General features: G+C 41.7%; 2 protein-coding genes across 2 annotated transcripts; both read right to left on the reverse strand.

Moving 5' to 3' along the window:
- Positions 1–477: 477 nt before the first annotated feature.
- myoz1a (myozenin 1a) lies at positions 478–5,082 on the reverse strand. The gene is made up of 6 exons (XM_031839827.1): positions 4,833–5,082; positions 3,088–3,174; positions 2,344–2,531; positions 1,908–2,190; positions 1,309–1,474; positions 478–1,222 (listed from the first exon to the last, which is right to left on the reverse strand). Exons 2-6 carry the CDS (start codon positions 3,170–3,172, stop codon positions 1,003–1,005), a joined length of 942 nt encoding a protein of 313 aa, XP_031695687.1. The 5' UTR covers positions 3,173–3,174; positions 4,833–5,082; the 3' UTR covers positions 478–1,002.
- Positions 5,083–7,869: 2,787 nt separating this feature from the next.
- synpo2la (synaptopodin 2-like a) lies at positions 7,870–18,494 on the reverse strand. The gene is made up of 4 exons (XM_031872303.1): positions 18,150–18,494; positions 14,898–15,049; positions 13,870–14,582; positions 7,870–12,350 (listed from the first exon to the last, which is right to left on the reverse strand). The coding sequence occupies exons 1-4, from the start codon at positions 18,249–18,251 to the stop codon at positions 9,775–9,777; spliced, it is 3,543 nt and encodes a 1,180-aa protein (XP_031728163.1). The 5' UTR covers positions 18,252–18,494; the 3' UTR covers positions 7,870–9,774.
- Between the last annotated feature and the right edge of the window lie 950 nt (positions 18,495–19,444).

Genomic DNA, 19,444 nt, shown 5'->3' on the forward strand with positions numbered 1-19,444 from the left:
ACAACTTTTTAGAGCACGACTGCCCCCACTGTGCGGGAGTGGTATGACATGAAGGCTTCATTTGAACATATACATATGTATATTTTAAATTTGCTCCACCTAAAATCTAAAACATGATAATACTGCAATCATGTTATATTTGTTATAACAATATAATACTCAGTTTAGTGAGTACTTTTACTTTTGATACTTTTTAAGGAGCCCTACATTCTGCTGATAATTCTTGTCTAACTATGAATGTATGACTAGTACTTGTAATGGAGTATTTTCATAGGGTGTTAAAAGTTAAGTAAGCAATAATAATAATAGACTAAGATTAAAAATATACATAGCACCTAACTTTATACCCTGATATAATAAAAGATTACTTCTTATAAATGACGTGTTAATAGCCAGACACTTCTGACATTTAAATGTTACATTATCATGCCACATGAAGGATTTTCAAGGATTTTCACACACACAAAATGATTTCCCTTGGCATTTTAATCACTTAACAAGAGGACTGTTACAGTTTGAAAGGGTTTATAGTTGAGAAACTGTGTTTTCACAGTAAGTTAATGGATCAGTAACTGACTCTATGCATGCTTTCACTCAACAAATAAACAGAGAATATTAACAGCAAAAAAAAGGCACTGGGAAATAAATGTGACAACTTGACATCAAGACAGTGTGCACAACAGTAACAGCATAAATCTATCCTTCATACTCGATTCATTCTTTCCTCATTGACAAAATCTGCAACTTATCAACAAGAGCAAACACTTTTCTGACAAATTGAGTGTTTAGACTCAACTCTTGAACTAAACGTTTGATGTTTCATCCCCCCTCAGCATCTATACCTTGTTTCCTTGCCTTACAACTGAATACAGAGCAACATAAGAACATGCCCACATTTCCTCTACGCTTTCAGTTATCCAGAGATTCAAATTCCTCAGCGTAACAGTTAACTGTAAGCTCATCTATCGTGTGTGTGTGTGTATGCGTATTATGAATATTCTTTCACAGCTCGTCGGTCTCTCCATCGAAGGGCACAGCCTCTGTCTCCATATGAATGGTGCTGGGCTCACCGCTGCCCACCCAGCCAATAGGAGTGCGGTTGAAGGAAGGCCGGCCGCCGATGTACACCACTGGTTCAGGCTCCTGTTTGGCCTCAGATTCTGGCATCTGGAATTTCATGAACTGGTTGGCCTTCTCGAAGCCGCCAAAGGGCATGGCAGACCTAGCAAAAGAGAGGTGAGAGGATTATTAAAGCCCCTGTTTGTTACAAAGCACCTACGGTACAAAGTCGGGCCTTGAGGGAAGTACCTGTTGAAGCATTTGTATTTTCGCGCATCCTTCTTTTCAACGGGACCAGGCATTCTTGTTTTCAGAGTGGCTATCAGAGTTTCATCACCCTTCATGGCCTTCTCCCATGGCGACTTGTACATCTTGATAAGAAGCAACTTCTTAGATGCATCATCGCTTCCACCTCCTAGAGAACATCCATGGTTAGAGAATTAGACACTCTTGACTGGAGTTAGTAGCACTTTAGTAGCACTCATTTAAAGTTGAAAAAAATTATATATATTATTGTTCAAGTTTTTTTGAAGTTGAAATTGATTTATGCAATATTTGTGGCTCATTAATGTTGGGAAATATTCGTATTTGATTTGTTTCAATAATTAAAGAAGGAGATCAATACCACTTTCTCTTGTATGCTCAATATGTGGCCAGCAGCTGGTTAGCTTATCACAAAGACTGGAAATATAGGGAAACAGCTAGCCTGACTCTGTCCAAAAATGTCACAAAATATGCAAACATCTCACAAATGTACATATATCTCATTAGTTGAATCCATAAAAAAACAGACTGTAGTGTGCTCTAAGATTACTGGACCTTAAAATAGAAAAATAAATGCCACCAACCTTTCAGTGGAGACCACTCTCCTTCTCCCTTTTCACCTATCCCATGGTCGCCCCCACCCAGTCCTCCTGCACCTCCTGCCCCTCCTGCACCTCCTGCACCTCCTACACCTCCTGCTCCTGCCCCTTTGCTTCCAGGCTTTGGAGGCGGCACAGGGGCCCCTCCAGCATGTATCCCTCCGAAATGCTGCAGTCCAATCTGTTTGCTCACAAAATGCCCACCAACATTTATAATGTCACCTCCCATCTGACCTCCCAGAGAGGGAACAAACTTCTGGAGGTTGTCCTGAAGAAGAGATAGATAGATAGGTAGATACGCTTCTTCAAACATTTCCATGAGTTCCTCTGTGGAATATCTGGATGTATTATTCACAGTGTATCATTAAATTCATACATTTTCCTTAAAGGAGTTAGTTTTCTCCATGAACTATGCTCTCACCATAGACTCACTGCTGAAGATGTCAGGGTTGTTCTCCCAGATGAACCTCTCCACTCTCTTCCGCCTCATCCTGAACATCTTGGAGCCTTTGTTCTTCAACAGGGAAAGCTCCTCCAGCATGATGTCTTTGGGAGACCTGATCTTTGTTCCCAGGTCGAACTCGGATGCCTCTGGCTCCGACTTATACTCTAGGTAAGGGACATAGGAACAAATGAGCGTTACATTTAGAAATGTCTTAATGCGGAATACTAAATGTTACTTATTAGTCTAGCAGTCTCTGTAGTGAGACAACCTTTGGGAAAACAGATGTTTAAGTATTTCATCACATCTATTTCCTCGTCTTTTTTTTTAAATATGTATGTGTTTCCCCAGAAATAATTGAGACTAACGATTCACACTTTAGAACACTTACGACTTTGTTTTCACACCTGACATTTAGTGACTGTTAGTGGTAAATATGTGCAGTATCCTGAAAGGGCAAAATACATAAATTATTTCAACTAAAGTCAACCCTGAATCATGCATATTTAGTTATATTAATTATTTATTTTTAAATTGTCTTTTATTATACTTCTTTCTTACTTGTACTGCAGGTATAACTCCATATATCCTGTAAGATTAGTTCCCATCTGCAGTACCTCTCATCTGTCATACATCTATTAATATATTTTGTGTTTACATGTACGAGCTGCACTGATTATATCAATTTGGTTTCTTATTCATGGAACTTCATGCCAGCCTTACCATCCTGAGCGATATGTGATAAGTCCGTTATGATCTTGGAGAGCATTTTCCGCTTGTTTAGGGGGGCTGGTTTTCCAAGAGACATGACTGGAGGGTCAGGAAAGAACATGGTGTTAGCAGCAACAGTATTAGGTTTACAGAAATCTACAGGAAAACACATTCACCAGTGGTAGAAGTGATGAAAGTAAACCTGCTTCTCTCAAGACACTAAAGCAAAGTAATGTCAAACGTCTCCAGAAAACCTTTGTTGTTGAACTATACATTTGATATAAATAACATTGATTGAATTTTAGAATTTAGAATTAAAGCGAGCAATGTTTTCAATGCAGCAACTTGAGGACTCTTGATGTCAGGATTTCACATAACAGATTGACAGTATAAGTAGCTGCAGGTTCAGACTAAGGTTGAATTCACTGAAGGGAATGTTGTTGCTTTAGTTCCTACAAACAGTTGCACACATTTGAAAGAAACTTCCAACGGACTACTTTGCGATTATCTCTGATCATGGCACCAACTTATCAAGATCACTCTTTCAGCAACTACAGCCGTCAACAACCCCTGAAAGTGAATCCACAGGACCAATGTATAAGATGTATGGACCCTCCTCATTTTTCAAGTTCAAGGGGGATGTCAGTGCCCTCAGATTCCCCACATTCCCAAGTGAAACAGATGTCTGCCCCAAAGGAAACATATAGCCTTATCGTGTGGTTCAGTTGTGTTTAGGGACACAAGTTCTGTACACAGACTGAGTCAACGTAAACAGAAGCACACTGAGGTTCAGGGAGAAGTTGGTGAGCATCGCTTTCTGGTGCCGTTCTACTGCAGTAAAGTTTAAGGCCTCAGGATCATAAAATAGCATCTGATCATGTTCCCCCAATTTGCGGCCTACATGGGAACATGTAGGCGGGGAAAGTGGGAGCGATTACTCTCTCGTCTGTCGAGATGTCACTCACCATTGAAGCAAAGTAACATTTCTTGCAACCTATGGTGCCTTTTCAGTCTGAGTGTGGGTAGCATCTGGTTCTTACGTTATCCTACGTGTTTATTCTACATTTTTTTTGTCTTTCTTTATACATATAAGCAACTTCAGCAACAGTTTCTTGAATTGGCAAAACATCACATCACATCTACTGACTGTAACTCAACCTACGGCTATTTTTAAAAGACATTTCCAGCCAAGACATTTTAGGGACGTGTAATGGGGTCATTCAGCTATCAAATGGGCTTGACCCAACTCTTAAGGACACAATACACACCTCCAGAAAACAAGTGTATGTTCTAATCTCTCTCAAAACACCAGCGGGATCTGGAGCAGCTGTGGATGTAACGAGGAAGGTTTTGGACACCGGTTTAGTTGCCCTGTCAGTGTTTGGTAACACCATATAAAATCTCTGCACCACCCACAGAGACGGGTGGTCAGCACATTCGCCCATTCCTTTGGTCATTTAAAGACGTACCAAGCAAATCTAAAAGTTGCGAAGTGAATCCCTGAGACATTTTTTCTCTTAATCGTCGGTAGAATCCAAAACATTTCCATCAAAAGCAAAGTAATAATCTGTTTCACTGGGTTTTTAATGTCCCCCTCCATTTTACCCACCGTGATCAACTGCACAACGCAGAAATTATGATTGGGAACATGTTGCATATCTTTATTGCCTCTCCCCATTTTTAGTTGTAGCCAGAATTTAAACCCAAGCTGTTTTTGGTATAAATAAGCACACCGATTGGGATGCAGATCCACTCACCGGGTTTTTGTTGCAATCCTGGGAGGACAGACACACTTATAAATACCAAACAGAGAAGAGGAGACCCTCAATGCTGGTGATCTGGATCACAAGTTTACAAATCCCTCTGTGCCTCTGACACTACGTATGGCTGGACCCAGGTCCGGGAAGTACAAAACCCACTCCACACTCAGACGGCAAATCTTTCAGAGGGTTGGGGGTGTGGGTAGCAGCGGTGTTGGTGTCAAGAAGGAAGGAGGAGGAGGAGGAGGAGGTTGAGGTTAGGAGTATGAATAGGGATTGGGGGGCTTTAAGGTGGGGGGAGAAGTCTCTCTTGCCTAGCTGAAAGTGCTGATGGAGATATTAAGGGAACAAAATCATTCTCACAGATGGTTCAGAAGCCTATATTTAGCAGCAAAGACCGAGGCTCTAAGATAACCTCAAAGGACTGGGGTGTGTTTGGGGTACACACAAGTGCACAGTGCAAGTTTAAGGTTAAGCATATGTGTGTATAACGTATTAAGACTCCTTTACTCGCAACATAACCCTGACCTGACACTACATTGTCACACTTTCAGTTTTTTCAGAAGCATCGTGGACATGATGGACGTTTTGAGTGTTTCAAGCTGCAGGACGAATGCATGAAACAAATCTTGAAAATGTTGGTTGGTAGCCAGGATTTTAGAAATACTGAAGTCTTGAGTCCAAACTTCCTCAGCACGTACCCCCCCTCCCCTCCCCCCATGTGTTCCCAAATATCAATGAAATTGTAGACCAGCCACCAAAAATAACATGATTATTTTGATACAATAATGTAAATGTCAAAGCATTCTCCACAAAGTCAGGATATACAATTCTTGTGGAAAAATACTAAATCCCTTTTTTTTTTACATTTGTCTTCCTTCTCGAAAATGGTCACTTCTCATGTTGTTAAAATGTGTAGCTCTGTTCTCTACTACACTAAATTAATTGCAAAATTCTGTATACACTTTTATGACATTTAATACAAATAAATGAAAAATAATTATATTTCAACTGGGCTTAATCATCTCATATTTTACCATTGACTGCTGAAATGTCATAGCATCAGGTTTTATACATTTATTTAAAATTCACAGTAATAATAATTCCGCTTTTTGCAACAAACTAACAAAATAACATATTGTAGAGGAGACGATCTTACGATCTTACTATAGATGTGACTATATATACATGTAGATATATATATATCAGTATTTATATGATCAAAAGAGTTTAGCGAGTTTGCAGTTTTGTGAATTATATTGTGCATACTGTATGGTGTAGCATTGTCATATTTGTGAGAACATTATTGCCAGTTAAACAATCCTGCAACTTAATCTCGAGGTTCCTCAATGACCTTCAGGTTTTTATGAATGCAGCTTAAAGTTAAGGCTCTGAATCTGATAAGAGCTTTCTCTGAATGTTGGTCTGATTGTGTGCTGGTGAAATGAAATGAAATACTAAATTATGACTGACTAGCAGCTACACTGTGCAGCTTTTGCTGTTCTCCTGACTGAGTTAAAGTGTAGTTCTGCTATTTAAATGCCAAATTTAACATGATGATACAGTATATCTGTGGATCTGTATCACTTACCTTAGTTTTGTACTTGAAAGTGGTACTTTTTTCAGCCATGCATCTGAGCAATAACCCAACATCAGTAGTTTTGTTTATCATAAATGTCTCACTTATATTCTGCTCAGATTTGCCTTATTTTAAGCACGCTCTTGTCCAGCCTCCTCTCACAATCACAGGTCTCAATCCCACAGTACTCAGTACATTTAAACCCATCTTTAATCTACTATCCAAAATAGAGAAGGCATAATTAAAGCAAACCAACTTTTGTTTTGTTTTTTGAGTCCCTATTGGCTGTGTCTCCCCTCAAATCTCTTTTTTATACTCATTTACTGTGCATAGGCCTTCTCCGGCTGATTCTAATTTCAGATTTTATTATGGTTTAATTATGTGTGCTTCTCTTTTTTTAGCTGCTTTTACTCCCATTTTTGTTTTACTCTTCCTGTTTCTATAACTCCTCCACAGGCTTCCGTACCTCTGGGGCAATAAATTCAGTTGCAAATGAAATGCCAACCAAATATTACAATAAAGAGAAAGAGGGAGACATTAAGGTGTGAGGAATTAGATCATCTGAAAAATGATTTGGCTTATCTCACTGCACTTCTATTTCTGTCACTAGAAAAGATTTCATACATAAGTACCATGAAGACTGGTGAACATGGTGTTTTAAATACATCTTGAAATAGAAACCTTATCTTACAGAAGCTGAGTTTTAAAAAATATTTTTAAGCAGTTAAATTAAGAACCAATTCTTAATTACAGAAGTGACCTGGAAAATTGTAATGTCCTCCATAAATAGTTTTGGATATTAACAGCCCTATATATAGGCACTGTGTGGAGTTGGCAGCATAAAGCCCTTCTGACTGAACGCCTGGTCACAGAGGACTCCACAGCGCCACTCAGTGGCAAAGGTTTTAAACACAAATGTGAAAGGATGGGGAAGTGACTTTTACCACATTAAATCAACATTTGAGTTACTATTAAGTTACTCTTAATCACTTAATCTTGTCTAGTTTCTTACATTAGACACTTAATGGAGCTGGACTAGAATACGCTTAAGTAACTCTGCTTAACGAGCTGTAGCAATCTTGCTTTGTGAAATGATCTGTCTTGGAAGTTGGAATATATTTTAAGTCAAATGTCTCTCAGCTAAAAACGGACTATTCTATATTTATTCAAGTGCAGATGCATGTAACTGAATGGAGGCCATGCTGTGGTAAAAAAGTACTTACTGTGTGTATGTGTGTGTGTGCGTGTGTGTGTGTGTTGTCCTGCAAAGCATTTTTACCCTTTGAGTGTATGGTTCAACTTTTTTTATTTTAATTAAAACTAATACTAGTTAGTTATTGCACTGCTCAATCTGTGATATCATTGAATGCATGTAATCAACGTTGAAATAAAAGAGCAGGATCACACAATCAGCAACAGGGGGCAGTGTAAAATCAGACATGTCAGACAACTGGACAGCTTTCAAATCTAATTTTATTCCTCTAAAAATGTTTTGTCTCCCACTCAAATATAAACGTCTACGCAGCATTAATAAACATTTTCACACTTTTCATTGAATCAAACAACATTCAACATGTATTTATCATATTGTACACCTCAACATCATTATATCCACACTCTAAATTTTTTGTTGCCATTATATTATGAGAACAAGAAAAAGCTTTAAGAGAAATTATATTTTTAAAGTTGTAAAAAATAACAAAAATACCTCCCCAAGAATTCCAAAACTCAAAACAACAAATGTATTTCTTTGTTTCCATTAACATACATAGTCTCTCAAGGTATATAGCCATTCAATGTTAATCCTTACTTTTTAACAGCAACCATTGTTAATGGAAAGACACCAGCTAAACTTATATGCTTATTTCCATCAGCTTCAGCTTTACCAACTTTCCTGTGCATCCCTCGTTAACTTCTACCGGCTGTGGAATTTCAGAACAATTCAACTATAAATTCCAAAAACCCGCAAATGGCGAGCTATGACCCCATTTGGTATAAATACTGCCTACATCCCTCCTCCACAGCCACTCTCATTTCTTGCATCTTTTTATAAATTCTGGTGCCTCTCAGTCAGTCAACTTCCCCTTGCACCACCCCAGATAAATATCACAATTAAACAAAACCAAATACACATTCCTTCATCTGTGTAATTTGTTTCATAAAAGTTGAGAATTTACATATCTGCAAAGATCAAACTAATACTAAGGAGGCTTTGGTTGTCCTAATGGAAGCTGTGATATCCAGTGACAAGTGTACATTCACTGGCACTCGTTGAACGTGACCAATGCTAAAAGATAGCGTTTCTCTCTGGCTATAGTGAGCAGAGGTATTTGGCACAACCTCACTGACACTTGCAAGAGCAGACCTTTTCTTCACATATAGTTCCAAGGTGAGCGAAGGCATTTAAAAACACTTTACAATATTAAACTGGTCATGCATCATGTACACCCCTGGACAAGGAGACTAGGTCATCGTGTGTTTATTCTTGACAATTCTACAAACAGAAGGGAGTAAAAAGACATTTTGTGCACATCATTTAGAATAGGACAAGTACTGAATAACAGAATTAAATGTTTAAAGATAGATAAAAGAAATGAACCTGCTATTTTTGCTTTATGATCCTCCACCTGTCAACCTACAACAACATACAGTATTTCTTCTGGGATTTAATCATATGTTCCGAACCGCAACTATTCATTTTCAACATCTTTTAGACATTTCAAGTTTTAAAGAATATTTCAGTACAGGCTCTGTTTAGATGGTATTTCTGCTAAATTAGTAGAAAGAGATCTCCAGAAGCCTTACACAAACCTCCCCCAGGACAGGCATACGGTGGACTATACAGCCTACAGTATGTGGCAGTATGATCTATATATTATTGTAATTCAGATGCAAGTGTGAGTAAATGGTATGACAGCTAAATAAATGTGAGAAGTAGTATTTCTAACAGCAAGTATAGATGTGTATGATGTCTTACCATTATTCAAGTTCTGACATATAGTTCAAAAACTTGACAGACTTTTGGATTTCAACCTTATACAGAATCACTTCAGCTGAATTTGAGGCTTAAATTAATTAATGTAGGGCTGCTTGTTCATTCATTTGTCACTTTTTTATTAATTGATTTATTAGAGGACTGCCCAACACAATTTTTCAAAGCCTAAGCCCCACCCAAAACCCAAAGATATTCAATTTACAATGATCTAAGATGAGAAAAGCAGAATCATGTCACATTTGAGAAACTAGAACCAATGTATATTTTGCATTTTTGACTTAAACAATGAAGCAGTTAACAAAATCAGTACTAAATGAATAGTACATGAAGATGTCCAAGAGTGGTAGTGACTGATTTTCTGGTGTTTACATTGTCCCTGGCCTCCAGACATGGGGTTGAACTCCTCCCTTGGTGGCAACAAAACGTGGTTTGGGTGCCTGAACTGGGTCGGACTTGAGTGGGGGCAAAGAGGCAAGGAAACTTAGTTCAGGAGTGCTCTGGAACTGCTTGGCTGCTTGGAGCCCACTGATGTATGATACTGGAGTGTAAGGTGTAGGGACTGCAGGGGGCATAGGGTGTTGAATAGGGGTAGCAGAGAATTTTGGGAGGCCGGGCAGCCCAGCTGGTTGGGATGGAGGTGAAGCTAGTGTCAGGGCACTGACTGGTGCTGGTTTCAAGAGAGGAGTTGGGGTTGGAGCGAAATGAGCAGGAGGTGGGGAGATCATTCCAAAATCAGTCAAACGTTCTCCAAGTGTAGTTGCAGAGCGGGGTGCAATAACCTTGGTTGCCAGAGTAGGAGCTGACATGGGTGTGGGTGTGGAGAATCGCTTGACCTCGAAGACACGGCCTCTTTTGATGGGGATCTGCTTAGGTGAGGTTAATGAGCTGCCCACCATTGTTGTGTAGTCACCCTGCTGCCACTGGGCCTGGTAAGAAGGCATGGCTGATATATTAGCAACACTGCCCCTGTAGTTGAACATGGCAGAGTTGAGCTGATAGGGCTGCCTTCTCATGACATCAATAGCTTTGATGCCCTCTTTTTGGGAGCATCCTCTACCCCTGCTCTCTGGCTTCCCTGTATTCCTCTGAGGCCCCGTAGGGATAGAAGGGACCAGGAGTGGATTGTACCCAATGGGTGGAGGAGCACGGACATTTGGGGAGTATTTCCACTGAGAGACAAATGAAGGATTTGGGGAGGAGTCAAGCACTGTGGCTGCACTGTGTGAGGCTACTTCCTGCTGGTAAGGGGTGTCGGGTGGGGTGTCCACTACATACATACCCATACGGGTCTGTCTGCGGGCGAACAGCTGGGCCCCCTTACCCCCTGCTTGAAGAAACTGTGGGGTCTCGTGGATGACCCGAGGCTTGGGTGCCACTGGAGGAGGAGCCCTTCCCATGCCCGCCTCAACACTCCTCTCCTCCTCTACATCGTCATAGTTAGCTTCAGGCGGTGGTTGGCCATATTTGTATCGGGTGGACCTGTCATCCAGATTCTGCACCATACACAATAAGTCTGGATTTGGGGAGTTCTTCTTGACATCTGGCACATTGAACATAGGTTTGGGTTTGCCACCTCGTCTGCGAGCATCATTTAAGATTCCTGTGCGACCTGTTGGACCAGGAACAGGGGTTGGCGGTACAGCTTCTGGCTGAGAGACTACTGACACTGGAGCTACAGGTGCCATGGAAAATTGAGGTCGGTGTGACTGAGCAACTGGCACATGAAGTGGAGGTGCTGGGGCAAATAGTTCAGGTGAACTAGGAAATTGAGATACAGCAAAAGCTGGGGCTGGAGCCATTGGTGCTTGTGGAGCCATATACACTGGGGGCATAGCTACAAATGTAGCCTGATGAGCGGCAGTCATTTGTGGTACAGAAGTAGAGACAGCTGGAGGGTAAAAAGCAACAGGAGCTTCTGGTGTCTGGCCTTGAGGTACAAAGAAGGGTGGGGAGGACACTGACGGAGGACATGGGGCTAGCTGTGATGTTACTGATGTAGCATTCATGGCTAGTTCAGAGGCAGAGAATCGTGATGGCATAATGGCTGCTGAGGCAGGGCGCTGGCTCGTCTTTGTGACAGAAGGTCTGAATGCTACAGGCGCCGTTGCAGCTCGAATGCTGATGAAGCCTGGAGTGAAAGGACGTGCCGTTCTGTTGAGAACATTACTAGCAGGTAGTTCTGATAATGGTGTTTCAGCTGGTGGTGCAGGTCTGGTCAGAACAGTCACTGAGGCAGTAGCTGGTTTGGGTGCCACAGGAGGAGTTGACATCATCATGCTACTACTAACTGTAGAGTAGGATAGATCCCCATTAGACATTCCATAGGCTGCAACTGGACCTGGAGCCTGAGACAGCTCTTGCTGTTTGGCTATAGTGCCAGGTGGTATCATCTGCTGAGGCTGGAGGTTTGGCTGCATCTCTGGATGCAACTGGTACATCTGGGCCTGCCTCTGGACTTGAGACTGTGCAAGAGCCTGAGGTTGTGCCACCTCCACTTTCTTGGCATGCTCAGCAGCCCTCTTTCTCTGCTGCTCAAACAACTGGGCGCCCTTGCCTGTGGTGTCACTCAACCCTGGGCTTGGAGCATCCTCTGCCCCATCCCCACGACCTTCGGTGCCTGCAGTTGCCCTCTTCTCAAGCATCTCCAAGTAATCACTATCCCAAGTTGGATCAGGAGCTGCTGAAAAGCCATCCTCATCAAACTCTGATTCGCTGCCAGGGAATACTCCATCCTCCTCTTGGGAGTCCTGACACCTATCCTCATCCACACTACCAAAACTAGTGAGAGTGTACTTCTTGGAGCGCTGCCGCCTCTTCTTGAACATCAGCACCCCTTTGGAGTGAGGGTTGGGAGCATCAGTCAGTAGGGATGCAATTGTTCGACACTTGCTTTTGGCCTCTTTTACATTCTTGTCTTGCACAGTATCCCCTCGGTTCAGTTCTGCAGAGTATGAAAGCCATAGCTATTAGGAACAGTAGCACGATAGCCTAACATCAATACTGTATTGAGGTCAGAAAAATGAATTAACAAGTTTAAGGTTTAACCACCAAGAACTGACTCTGACATGAGCATCTAAACCTATACTGACCACCATGCCTTCAACAGGCATCTATCTCATAACAGGAGCACTTCCTTGAAAATTCAAGGCAAGCTTTCAGCTTCTCACATTAGCTGGGGTGAAGGATACATTCGCACATTGTTAGTCTTATGTACTCTGACATCTAACTTAACTAGAAATATCTACAAGCTAGTGGAAAGTTGTATGATGTAGGTGACTGGAAGGGGAACTTCAAAGGGTAGCCACAACATATCATTTAACTTGTTATGGTATTAAGCAGATTAACATTATGTTACCGTAATATGCAGTGCCACATGAAGGGAGTTCTTAATGTGTCTAGGACAGGGTTCCTAAGTAGGACATGAGATGTTAAACCTGCACTCAGAGATGGCAAGATGGATTTACAAGGATAAGTTATTAAAACAGCCCCTTGACTTAAAATAGCCCAGTTCTGTTCTTTTCCTGGGCTTATTATTGATGATGGACAAGATGACAAGTTGTAGGAAGGTATTCTTGGTCAGTGTCAGTGCTCTGTATATGGTGTTGTGTCACTGTATTGTCACAATTGTTGACTTCTCTTCAGAGTTTGTAAATACCAAAAACAGTAAGACATGACCGGTTGGTTTTTTAGGCTATGTCATAGTGAGCGTTGATAAACAAATCACACTTTTGTTCTTTCATTAAGTTGATAAAATAGCCAAAAGATCGGACAGCAAGAGAAACAAAGAGAGAAGAGAGCGAGAGAGAGTCAGGGAAAATAAGAGTATCCCTACTTTGCAACTTGATACCTAAAAGCAGCTGTAGATGCTTTGCAGTGATCCCAGATTGATCGCTTGGATTTTTACACACAACACTGGAGGTAAATATAGTAAACCATAGCGACCATGTTCTGTTTAACAGACTTAGGTTGACACAATCACACTGGACTACTAACCTAAAAGAAAACATATGAACATTTGGTTATTTATGGTGGTCGACTTAAATGACTGGGACACAGTGGTTTTCTTCATTTCAGATTCTCAAATACTATTCCAATTGGCACTATAATAAATGTAATAAATAATAAAATTAGTATCAATTTCAGGCATCAATAGGCTTGAAAAGGTATTGAACTGCTTTGAATTTGGCTCAGTCCTCCTTAGGATAAATATTGTGAATATGTTTTTTCAAACAGGGAAGGGTTCGTTACAAAATTAAGTTTTCTGTCTGCTGATTCAGTTATGAGTTTAAACTGTCTATAGGGTTGTTTTCAACTCTTTTGGAGGTTTGCTTAAGGGATGAAATGTTGCAAATAAGGTAGTGTTGATGGCGGTATTTTCAGTATGGTGTTCAAGGTGGAAAGACATACATATATATGGGATGCACAGGTCTCTCTCATTGTTCTTCCTCAGCTGTACTTACTGGCTTGTTTGGCCTTTTCCACGTAGGTTGTTGAAAGCTCCTCGTCGATGGGTTTATTCAAAGGACCCACCATGGGTACAAGCTGGCTGCGGGAGCCCAGCATCATGGCCTCCTTTGCCCTCTCAGGAGATACCAGTGGGACTTTGGATGGCTCAAGAAAGCCACTATCCTCCTCTTGCCCTACATCCCGTGGCCCCTGGTCATCTGCTGAGGAGATGATGGAGGAGGTCTCAGTGGATGTCTGGGAGGACCACATTCCTGGACCAGGAGGCTGGTAAATCACCTCCCTGCGTGCCACCCCTGCACGACCCCCTTCTCCATCTCCCCCACATCCTTCCAACAAAGTGGGGTAAACATGTGCGTCTGGAGCGCTGTCATAGCCACTCATCTCTGACGTCTCTCCACCCTCAGGCGAGGCTCGGCCTGCTGGTTTCCCCGGGGTGGAGTTGCTGGGGCTGCGGCGTTTCTGCCGGCGCTGCCTCTCAAATCCCGCCACATCCGCATCACTGTCAGTTTCGCCGTAGTAAGCCTCACTTCCAGGTGGAGATGTCAATCCACTGGTTGTGGAGGAGTGGCTACGGTGGACTTCTCGGATGGGTGCATGGTGAGGGTGGTTGGGTGACATGGCACGCAGAGTAACGCGGTATTCTTTGTCTATACGGGGAGATGGGGCGCGGGTCACAAGCACCACGGACTGAAAACCAGCAGGCACCCTGCAAACAAGTGGAGGGTTTAAAATATAGATGGACTCGTTGGATGCTTTATTAGAACCAAATTAAATAAATCTGGATTTTTACAGTATGTAGGATCTTGGCACACAAAAACATCTGTTAGTTCTAATGTTTTACAATATTCATATAATACATATTATATATTTTATAAAATATGATATGATATGCAGTAGTATCTGTGTTTGATACAGTGCACATTGTAAATAGTTCAAGACTTGTGACCTTGTGCTTGATCCATTACAAAAGGTTGATGATGACTTAAGACTAGTAAGAGTACAATACTTTAGCTCCTCTGACCTTCTGACCCGGATGTGTAATATCCCAGGAGAGGTGTCGATGAGGTCCATGGCCTGAGCATGGGACAGCGTTCCACATGGCTGTTCGTTGATGGACAGCAGTTCATCAGCCTCCTGAAGCCCAGCCCTGCATGCCTTGCTGCGTTTACGCACCTGCACCAGCATCAGCACCGGCAAAGGAGAGCAAAATTACAAACACTCACAAAAACGTCAAATACTTTTTTTTACAAATACTGGAAAGGGAAATGGAAGGACATATGTATATTTCTCTTTACTGTTTATACAGTGTTCATATTCTATTGTTACAGGATTATATCATATCAGATATGACTTGTATGGAATATAAAAGTCAGACAGAGCGATGCTGCGGTCTTGTCTTGGTTTGTGATAGTGACTGGCAGTGAGCAGCTTTTGTCCTGACAGCTTGATCTTGCTGCGGACATATGCCACATATTGCAGCTCGAGTGGAGCACTCATACACACTTTAACAGCGAAATGTCAGCCAGTAGCCATCTTAATTTGGTGCTTTGCTATTTGTGCACGAGGTCTGTCAGGACCATGGCGCTGTGCCCACCCTAAATTGCCTCAGGTCTATGCAGACCATGTCAACATGTCCCATAATAAATTCAAAGCAGATGTTTAAAACATCTCAAAGACACTGACTGCAGTGTTGATCGCATTCATTGCACTGAGGGCACTGCCATGTAATAAATAAATATTATAGTTAGATTTCACAGATTAGGAAAAGTTGCTTTGGTTGACCCAATACGGTTTTTTTCCAGTTATTCTGGTTGGCCTGAAATGAAATCCCACATCCGCATTTAGCTAAGCCTTTCAAAGTGGGCTGTGCCTGCTTGTGGTACAGGATGTCAGTTATTCATTCCGTCAGTCACCTTGTGGTTTCAAGTCATAACAGTTATAATACTCGTACATGCTTGCACACACATACCACCACATGGACTGATACAAAAATACACATAAAGTCATATAAATAAACACACAAACACGTGCATGCAGACCCACAGGCACAGACCCAGCACTGACACACTGGCTCTTTCAGTGAAGCCCCAAACTGCTCCACCTGTTAGGGACGGTGTAGTATGAGACCTGACAAGATTGCAACTTCCTGCTCTCAGGGGTGATGGACCGTTCTGTTTTGGACGGTCAGACAGAACCAGCTGTCGTCTACCGCCATAAAGGTGATTTAGTCTCCTCTGGCTCTGTGTTCATACTAGCACATTCTGCATAAGCCAACAACGATAGAAAGGTACATAATGGAAAACACAATGGATGACTTAGATCTTCATGAGGTAGATGATAGATAAGACAGGTTTTAGATACAGTATATGAGCCGAGGGGACAATAATTACAAACCCAATGTTATGTGGACAAACCGGCAATTTTTTTTGAAAATCTGTACAAAATATTCAAAGATATTAAAATTGTCAGGCTGAATTTTGGAGAAATATGAAAAAAAATGATGAACAGGATGTCATAAATGAAAAAGAGGTCGACCAAAGCAAGTTGTTTTCTCTCTCCTGGTCATTTAATCACAGCTCATGTGGCGCCTGAACAGGAGCAATATGAAATACAATAGAGGTTTAGCAATCAGGGTTTTTAATTTGCATATGTACCTGCAAAAAGAAGGTATGCGGCACGATACTGAGTAGTGCATTGATAAAAATAGTGTATGAGGTTAATTTTTTAGCTCTGAGCTGAAACACACACCTTGGCTGATCCCGTGACCTGCTGCTTCTCAACCAAAAATAGCCACCTGGAAAAGTAGTTCTGCTCAGTCAACACTTATTGAAAGTATGTATGGATACGTGTGTTTGTGTCATGTGTGTACATGTATGTGTGTATAATGTGTTTGCAGGTGTACTAAAACCTGAACTGTTCTATCTGGAAATTAGATCTGTCTATGTAAAGATTTCATGGAAGGCCCGAGCCTTTTTAAACAGGAAGGACAAGGTTGATAGAGCGAGGAGAAACGCCATTGATGATTTTTACAACTCATGTCACAGATGGTGATGACATGGAACTGAGAAACTGCAAAAGGATCGACATGAAGTCAGAAAATGTAACTGCGACTTTTTTTTTCTTCTTTTTTGTTCCTTACACTTTTAGCTTTATCTCTCAGAGGTGCAATATTTTACTGCTTGAAGACTAATTAATCATTTTATCCAGTATATATTCCCCTTTGGCGTACATGTGAATCTTTGTTCTCTCAAATGGAGACCGGAATTTAAATCTGGATGGCTTCACTGGTCCCAAATGGGGGCCACAAATTCTTGTCCGTGAAGAATTTGCTTTCGGGCAGTAAAATGAGCTGAGAGTTATAAAGTTAAATAGTTCACACAATATTTTATTTCAGTGAACTTCTTTATACAAGCAGATATAAAAGTAGTCCGTAATTATCACAAAGCTGCGTCATTTTAGTGTTTTGTATCAAATGTCAAGAACTGAACTAAATCCAGACATTCATGACGTTCATTGCTCACCTACTGTGTGTGTTTTTTACTGTTACAACAGTGTTTCAGGATAAATCTCAGGTAAACATGTTCAAACATGACCAAGCATGACTGGAGTAATTATATATCTTACTGAAATGATTGTGTAGTGGAAACATGCTTGTTGAATTGAACAAACTTATGAAACCGCTTATGGTTATGGGTGAATGGTGTGTTGTATCCATAAGCTCCTCACAATAAACAAACAAACAAACAAAAAAGTTTACAAAACGATGACCTTAATACCAGAAATCTCTGCTATTATGTGAACCTTTCACTGCTGAAAGCATTGCAGAAGTACAGCGCCAGTAAGTAGCACAAAGCCAAAGTTATTTGTCAAAAGAAACAACAGGTACCCAATATAGAACAGTTCAGATTTTAAACTTTAAGATTCATGCAGTGAAACAGGAGAAGCAGCATTCATAAGATATGTGACATGGTTACTCTATATTCCCAGCTGAACTTTAAGTTTTAAGTTCACCCAATCAATCATTGGTGCGCCTCTGCATGAAAAGCACTCTAACAAGATGATGACTCATATTCAGGCCCCAAACCAACCTGCATGGCAGCCAATAGTCCATTCTAACCTTGTTCACAGCTCCTTAAATCTCCACTTAATATATGCCAGCTGATGTTTCACTTGTCTATACCGTGGCTGTTGCATCGAACACACTTTTCTTCTTTCCACTCAGAAAACCGTGAAATGACTTCTTTTGTCTGGCCTGCTGAGTGACCTGCCTTACCTTAGCCACCTGCAGCGGTTTCTGATGTTCCACGCCTCCCTGGAGACGAAAGCCCCACGGCGCTCCACCGGACAACGTAATTATCGCTTCCTCTACATTCATTGTTCTGCTCTCTCTGTCTTCTTTTTCTTGGTAATTTTCTGCTCCTCTTTGTTTTTTTCTGTTTCGTCTGGGGGGCCCTCAGTGCGTTGGCCCCATGGTCAGCGGTCAGGGCCCCCTCACAGAGCTCTGACGTGCTCTTTGTCCGCCACACTGTCCGTACGCCGACTTCTCTCTGAATCCAGCTCCAAGGCCAATGCTCACACCTGAACACACACACATGCACACACACACGTCTGTGCGCCCACCCATACCCAGAGGGGGCCAACCATCATCGCCAAGGAAGAGGGAGAGAGAAATATGATGGGAGGGGTGGGGGGGTCTGTGTCTGCTTACACTGAGGAATGCCTGCCTTAAACGAGCGAGGGGAGGGTCCAACGCAACACTTGTCCTGTCACTCAGACCTATGCCATTGGGTTGCTGATAGCCCCTCCAAAAATAGGACACCACCTCTGCTGCTTTGCCTGCTCATCTGCAGACCAGGGGAAAGTTAACATTCAGGACGTCCAAATGGCACTGTTTCATATCTGGCTTTACAGCATTGAGGTCATTGGTAACATTTAGCAGGGTCACACCCAGACCCTTTAATATCAGGGATCAGACATACCATGATAGAACAGTCCACTCTTGATAAGATACATTCAGATATTCTTTGATTTGCAGCAAGGGGTGCTGGTGAAAATAAATGACGGAGACAATAAAATGGATCTGCTTTGGTGCTGGTTAGTGTTTAATTGTGGAGGCTGCTGTGTATCCTGCCTGCTCCTCTGGATCTGAAGACATTCAAGGCTGTCATCATAGAGCTTTTAGGATAAATACTTGTGCAAGCTCTGGATGAACAGCCTGCATAGCGACTTTGAAATATGTCACAATTCCACAGTGTTGACTGAATGACAAATACTTTGAAACACAGAAGGGACACATGCTTGCTTGTATCAACCTGATACAGAATGTAGGACGCTGACAGAAGTGGCACAAGAAAAACAAACGTCGTTAACAATTTTTTTGTGAAATGGTTTCGTACAGTGTAGACTTGGTTGATATAGAATCAGACATTTACATGATGCTCAACAATTGGACAGACCCCACATACTGACACCCAGCCAATCTCTTAGATGTGGTGGCAAATGTGGAGAGTGCACAAAAACATTTAATGTTTAACATCGAAACTAAGAGTCTACAGCTACGGTAGCGGC

The sequence above is a fragment of the Anarrhichthys ocellatus genome, unplaced genomic scaffold (assembly GCF_004355925.1).
Source record: "Anarrhichthys ocellatus isolate YVR2014 unplaced genomic scaffold, GSC_Weel_1.0 scaffold3, whole genome shotgun sequence".
NCBI classification, from domain to species: Eukaryota; Metazoa; Chordata; class Actinopteri; order Perciformes; family Anarhichadidae; genus Anarrhichthys; species Anarrhichthys ocellatus.